This window comes from Engraulis encrasicolus, chromosome 12, assembly GCF_034702125.1.
Source record: "Engraulis encrasicolus isolate BLACKSEA-1 chromosome 12, IST_EnEncr_1.0, whole genome shotgun sequence".
Taxonomy (NCBI): Eukaryota; Metazoa; Chordata; class Actinopteri; order Clupeiformes; family Engraulidae; genus Engraulis; species Engraulis encrasicolus.
Genome location: NC_085868.1, coordinates 4602540 through 4610039, shown reverse-complemented (window position 1 = coordinate 4610039; position 7500 = coordinate 4602540). Strand labels below are relative to the sequence as shown.

The 7500-nt window shown below is 43.5% G+C and overlaps 1 protein-coding gene across 2 annotated transcripts in view; it reads left to right on the top strand.

Moving 5' to 3' along the window:
* gulp1b (GULP PTB domain containing engulfment adaptor 1b) overlaps positions 1 to 7500 on the top strand; it is a 137249-nt gene that overhangs the window by 66546 nt on the left and 63203 nt on the right. For both annotated transcript variants that reach the window (XM_063211520.1, XM_063211519.1), the window contains exon 2: positions 5770 to 5847. In XM_063211520.1, the coding sequence (XP_063067590.1) occupies positions 5770 to 5847 (78 nt within the window). The remainder of the gene's footprint in view (positions 1 to 5769; positions 5848 to 7500) is intronic.

The following is a 7500-nucleotide window of genomic DNA, read 5'->3' as shown; positions in this document are numbered from 1 at the left end:
GCTAATCGTCTAAACCATTAGCCTATTCAACAGGTGTACCGGCGTGCGTTTGTGCCTTGGCATAGGTCTTTAGTGTATCCACATGTCTGTCTATTCAATGTAGTGTGTCAAGAGCAGGACGTCAGTACACATGAGCTAATTGCAGGGACAAACCAAGGTTTCGGCCAATTGGGCAAATGTGCGTGGCTCTGTGTTTTTTTTTTCTCTCTATAGGGGGAGGACTGTGGCGGGAGAAAGGGCGCCAGAGAGTGTCGACTGGTGCCACAAATCATTGTAGGATTACCCCTGGCCTATTGCCTTACCTTAACGTATCACTCATCCATGTAGCCTGATTAGCCTGATTATCTGCTTTTACATATAAGTGTAGATAATATGTCTATTTCTAATCTTCTTTCTTGGCTTTGTTTCTTTGTTTGTTATATTTCCTTTTATTGTTTTCATCGCTTTTCATTTTCTTTCTGGCATTCTTTTTATTAGTGTTAGTTTCTTGTCATTTTCTTTTTCTGACGTGTAAAACCAACAGAAAAGTATTTCTCACTGACTGAACAAAAGGCTGCTGTGACTATTTCAGTTTTCCTGCAATTTCCTTCTCTCATTCTTACTGTGTGATCTCTATGTGTTGTTTCTAATCAGGGAGCTTATGTTGCTTATGTTGACGCTGTTGATTGTATTTTTTTGGCCCTAAGGCCTTGGAAATTATGTGTGTGTGTGCATGCGTGCGTGCGTGCATGTGTGCGTGTGAGCATGCGTGTGAGCATGCGTCTGCCACTGTGTGATTATTGTCAATGTCTTAGTTAGATGTTTAGTTTAAGTGCAGTTTTAGTTTCTCTCTTTCAAGGCTGATTCCGATGTGGTAGTGCACTAACCTTGGCGAAAGCCAATTGCTGACTCTTTCAAACAGTCTGGTGAAAGCGAAGAGGAAACCGTCTCCGTGGAGTTCCGAATTCAAATTAAAACCTATATTGTGCTTCATTAGCAGTAGTGTCGCAAAAGCATGCAAATAACAAAGCAAAAGTGTGAATAGTGTTACCTTAACCATTCAGTTATGGACTTTGCGGGTGAGTTTTGCGTCACCACTCTCAACTGTTTGCTGATTGGTTAAAATGTGAGCGAACCGAGCTAGGAGGGTTTTGCCAGACAATGTGCTGTCTTTAGGTGGTCGCCAGGCTAGTAGTGCGCACCCTGTTGCAAGATTGTTATGCCAACTGCTTTAATCATAATTTATTAGTTGCACTAATATGTCAACATTCTGCAAACGTGATTGTGTATTGTTAGCAGACAACTTTGTACCAGCTAAGTAGCCTACACAACGGTCGGAATGTCTGTAAATCCAGTAAATACCACACAGACACAGACATACACACACACAGACACACAGACACACAGACACACACACACAGACACACACACACACACACACACACACACAAACTATTTTATGGGTTTCAGTGCAGTGCTCTCGAAAATTAGATGAAATAAGAAAGAGAAGGAATGCAGTCTCCAGTATATGTATGTACTGAAGGATGTCTGGAAGTAGTGGAGGTCAATCAGACTCTCTCTCACACATACACACATTCACACACACACACACATTCAGACACACACACACACATACACACACACACACACACACACACACACACACACACACACACACACACACACACACACACACACACACACACACACACACACACACACACACACACACACACACACACACATTCACACACACACACACACACATTCAGACACACACACACACACGCACACTCACACTGCGTGCCTGTGTGTGACTGACTGTCTGATTGACCTCCACTTCTTCCACACATCTCTCTCTCTCTCTCTGTCTCTCTCTCTCTCTCTCTCTCTCTCTCTCTCTCTCTCTTCTCTCTCTCTCTCTCTCTCTCTCTCTTCTCTCTCTCTCTCTCTCTCTCTCTCTCTCTCTCTCCCCCTCTCTCTCTCTCTCTCTCTCTCTCTCTCTCTCTCTCTCTCTCTCTCTCTCTCTTCTCTCTCTCTCTCTCTCTCTCTCTCTCTCTCTCTCTCTCATTTTCCGTTGTCCCTGTGCGCCCCTCAGATGGACTTACTCAAGTGCATTCGAGTGTGACAAGCTCTGCACTGCTCCAGGCTTCACACACACACACATACACACATGTACGTACGCGCACACACACACACACACACACACACACACACACACACACACACACACACACACACACACACACACACACACACACACACACACACCACACACACACACACACACACACACACACACACACACACACACACACACACACACACACACACACACACACACACACACACACACACACACACACACTCTCTATGCCCCCTTCAGGGTCCTTCTGTCCCCTGTCTGGTGAGCATTGGCATGGACTGGTGAGGCATGTGTTTGAGGTGGCATTGGGGGCTGTGACTGGTTTGTTTGGGCATCAGAGGAGTTGGCTCGTGGTGTTGAGATGCACAACAAAAAACACTTCCACCCTTCAGTTCAATTAGGGAATACTTTGGGACCAGTACTAGAAGGTTTAAATTAACTCTGTAAATGTCAAATTGACTCTTTCTTTCTGTGAAGTTTGGAATGGCAAGGTGTGGTTTAGTACTGTGCCGGGGACATGAAACTGACGTGGTATGGGATTGGGTTGGACTGGTGGAGTCTGGAGTGTCTGACCCCTGTCTGGTGAGTGTTGGCATGGACTGGGTGAGGCATGTGTTTGGGGTCGAAGTAGTGGGGGGCAGTGAGTGGTGAAGCGAGTGATTTTAGGCATTCGAAGCGTTGGCTGGCTGGAGGACATTGAAATGGCTTGGAATGGCAAATCGTGGTTTAGTACTGCTGTGCCAGTGGTAAGAAAGTAATGAGGCATGACGGAATGGTGGAGCCTGCTTTTGAAATGTATGTTGAAAGTACTGAACACTTGGGTCAGTTGTCCTGGGCCCAGGGACAGAGGAGAAGAAGGGGCAGAAAATTGGGTACCCATTGCATTGCATTGTGTAGTATTGGGTGAGGGACCCTTTCAGATGACTTTCTCCTGGGCCCGGACAAAGCTGTCAGCAGCCCTGTTGGTACAGGTATCCTATCTACGAACAGGAACCAGTGGGGTGTGGGAGGAGGTGCAACGGGGTGCACAGTAAAAGGCCCATTGTTAATTCAACACTTAGAGGATTGCATCAACACTATGGGTGTTTAATTCAAATCCCCATGTGTTGAATTAACACTGTACATTTACTGCGTGGGACGAGGTAGTGAGACTTGGCTGAGCTTTGACAAGATAAATGGGGAAAGTGAAATTCCCTCTTTTATTGCCCTTACTTTTTCTTCTTCTCACTTCTGGCTTTGTCTTTGTCTTAGATGTATTACAGGTGTTCCCTACTGGAGATTAGGGAGGGAGAGCAGTCAAGAAACTCAAGAGCAGAATGGGATGAGGGAAATACTGTTAAAGATTTATTTCACATCCAGGTTATTTTTATTCCTTTTGTTTAAATCTACAAAAAAGCAGATGAGGACTTCTATTCTTTTCTTATCTTTTCTGGTGTTTGAATACTGAAAGTGTGATGGATGATGATTGGAAATGTATGACAAGCTCGCTATAGTTTTATGCTCACAACAGATGGCAGATTGGGGACTGTGTACATCATTTGCAAACAAGAATATGAGCGTTCTCATAAACTCATCTCGACGATAACTTTTAATCGTAACTTTTGGGTTATCTTTTGATATATACAGTAGGCGATAGTTGGAGGTGGGGAGTATTAAGCTACCGCATATTTAAAACTCAACACCCCGTAAAGACAAAAAATAATAATGATAAAATGATAAACACACATACAGAAAAAATCAGGGTTATTGTGACCTAATGGGTGTTTGGAAATTCACAACAAAAATGGCTTCATTCATGCTAAATACTGATCTGTGCTATTAATTTAATTACTTTTTATTTAGCTACTATGTCATTCATGCAGCAATGTTTATGTCACGACTTGTTTAATTAGATACTGTATTGGTAGTGTAACAGACTTTTAATGAGGTAGTGTAACTGACTTTTTCACTGACTACTAGTCACTTTGTGTCCTCTGAAAAATTGCCAGCCAGACACAGATTTTCACAGCCAGACTTGCAGACTCCATTTCAGGCGAAGACCCATTGTATGCAGTCGCTACACATCCTGTCTGTTTTGAGTTTTAAGCCTATATCTTCACTCATGGCCTCTAAGCATGGCATACAGCTTTAGTCCCACTGCAGTATTCCTCTGTATGTGTTTGCCTTTATTCCCCTGGGACACTACTGTGTTTATAATTAAAAGGAAGGAGAGAGAGAGAGAGAGAGAGAGAGAGAGAGACAGAGAGAGAGAGAGAGAGAGAGAGAGAGAGCGAGAGAGAGACAAATTACAAGTGGAGGGGATTCTCATGCTGTGTAGGACGTGTGCTGTATAAATAAACACGCTTCGTCTTTTTGTTTGTTTTCTTCATTCCTTCTCTCTCCCTTGTCTACCCTCCTCTCTATGCCTTCTCTATTTATCTACACATCCTTTATTATTTTTCTTCCTTCTCTACCTCATCTTCAATCACTCTTTCTTTCCCCACCTCCTTCACCTCCTGTTCATTCCCTTTCCTTCTCTTTCTCCTCTTCCTCCTCTTTATTCTCTCTCTCTCTCTCTCTCTCTCTCTCTCTCTCTCTCTCTCTCTCTCTCTCTCTCTCTCTCTCTCTCTCTCTCTCTCTCTAGCCCTGCTTTTCTCCACCTCCTCTACCCCCTCTATTTACACTCTTCTTCTATTCCTCCTACTCTATCTCTTCTTCATTCACTCTCTTGTTTCTCTACCTCCTCAATTCGTGGTGTCTCTCTACCCCTTCTTTTATTCCCTCTCTTCTTCTCCACTTTTCTCTACCTCATCTTTATTTACTCTTCTCCACCTCCTCTACTGCCTCTACTTAATTATTCTCTTTCTATACCTCTTTCACCTCCTCTTTATCCTTTCTCTCATTCTGTAGTCCTTCTTTATTCTCTTCTGTTCCTCCTAAAGAATCTCGTTTTTGTTCACTCTCTTCTTCTCTTCCTCATGTTTATTCACTTTCTTTTCCGTTACCTCCTCCACTCCTATTCATCTTTAATTACCTCTCTCCTTCTTCCACCTCCCTCTCCCTATCCCCCTTTCATTTACTTTCTTCTTATTCACTCTCTCCTACTCCACCTAGCCCTCTCCTAATTCACTCAATCTCTTATTCATATCGTATTCTCTTTCTCTCTCTCTCTCTCTCCTATGTCTTCTCTCCATTCTGTATTTTCCTCCACTGCTCCACTCTCAGCCAGATTCTTTTTCCTATATGCCGGCCCAGTTGTATCATCACTACTATATTTTATGGTTAATTGATGTTCTGTTGTTCTGCCTATTAACTTAGTTTTTGTGATTGCTGAAAAAGTTATTCATTGGCCCTACTGAAGTCCTGTAAACACAGGGTGGTGGAACAGTGTTCTGCTGGGGCCCAAATACATTGGTTCTGAACAATTCTGAAGGAGTGGCAGCCTACTGCAATGAACAGACATAGTGGAAACTCTAATCGTCTCTCTCTCTCTGTGTGTGTGTGTGTGTGTGTGTGTGTGTGTGTGTGTGTGTGTGTGTGTGTATGTGTATGTGTATGTGTGTGTGTGTGTGTGTGTGTGTGTGTGTGTGTGTGCGTGTGTGCGTGTGCGTGTGTGTGTGTGTGTGTGTGTGTGCGTGTGTGTGTGTGTGTGTGTGTTTCCACAGGTAGTGCAGCCACTCATATCCTGGAGCTTCAGAAGCCTGGAGCATACAGCATGAATCGGCCCTTCAAGAACAAGAGAGGTAGGCACACACGCAAGCATGAACGCACGCACACAAGTGTGTTCACACTTCACACTGGTCTACACACAGAACATGCATGCAGGACAATATATTTACACTCTCCATGCACATGTACGTGTGCGTGAGCGCACACACACACACACACACACACACACACACACACACACACACACACACACATACACATACACATACACATACACACACACCATTTCCACATTTCCACCACACACTTCCATTACTGAGGTACTGAACAGAATGGTGCAAATGGTGCAGTCCCACCTGCACTGCTCCTTTGGGGCGCTGTTTGGGGCTGCCCCCTCGCAAGGGTGAGGCGTAAATGCAATTTGTGTTTTGTGTAATGTGCACTGTGTGCTGTTGAGTGTCCTTCTGTTTGTCTGTCTGTCTGTCTGTCTGTCTGTCTGTCTGTCTGTCTGTCTGTCTGTCGAGTTGCTGTTCTATCGTCTGTATGGATGAGTGTGCTGGAAAAAGACATGATTCAGGGATGCTGTGCTCATGCTGTCTTCAGGTAAACTACTCTTCAGCTGGAGCACTGCATTTTTCACTGACTGTTTAAGGGCATATAGCTCGAGTCTGGCAACTACTTACAGTACAGTAAAAGAAGTTTATATGGTCAGTTTGTGGTGTACGGCGTGCTCTTATCCAGATAGTTTGTTGGCTTCTTGGGTTTGGGTGCTCTTTAGTCCAAGGTATAGTAGTTCCAGGATCAAAAAATGAGAATAAATTCTCTGACTAAGGCACTCCAAATTAAAATGTCTTTATTAATATGACAGGTCCTACATGGACATATTAAAAACAAGGCCCACGCGTAGCGGCATGAGTGCCTTCTTCAGGGCAGTAACACAAAAGAACAGAGTAGTGCATTTGTTAGGGGTGTAGGTAAGGACAGGTGCAGACAACTAGATGATTAGTGCTGAGCTTCTCCAACTGCTGAGCCCGCCTCTCACACAGCTCCCAGCAGTAGAGATCTGTCAATCAAACTGGCAAAACAAACTTGGGCCCGCCTCTCACTCGGATCCCAGACAGTAAAACATTCACAAAATCAACAAAAGGATACATATTTTACATGTTGCAAGACTACACAATCCACATACATGTACATGAAGTAGCCTATAAATAGATCTAAGCTCCATGTTTTCTTGAAAGACCATAGCATGCTAAAAACAGTTACAGAAAAGGTACATAATCTATTTCTTCATTCAAGCCTGGAAATTCCATTGCTTTTAGTTTCCAAATCCAAAATGTTTCTCGTTGCAATAATAACTTGAGTCTATCACCACCACGTATTGATGTTTTTACAAGTTCAACCCCTTGAATTTTCAGGCTTGAAGGATCACTGTGGTGTACATCCTTGTAGTGTTTGGCCATAGGGTAATCTTCATTCTGGACTCTAATTGCATACTTGTGTTCATAAAAACGCTCTTTAAGTTTTCTTTTTGTCCTGCCAACATAAAAACATCCACACGGGCATTTAAGACAGTACACCACATATTCAGAATTGCAATTAATAAACCCATTCGTCTTGTATTCTCTCTGTGTTCTCGGGTCATGCAAACTCTTGCTTTGGATAACTCCTCCACAATGGTTGCAAGAACCACATCTATAAGTTCCTTTTAAATCTGTCTGTAGCCA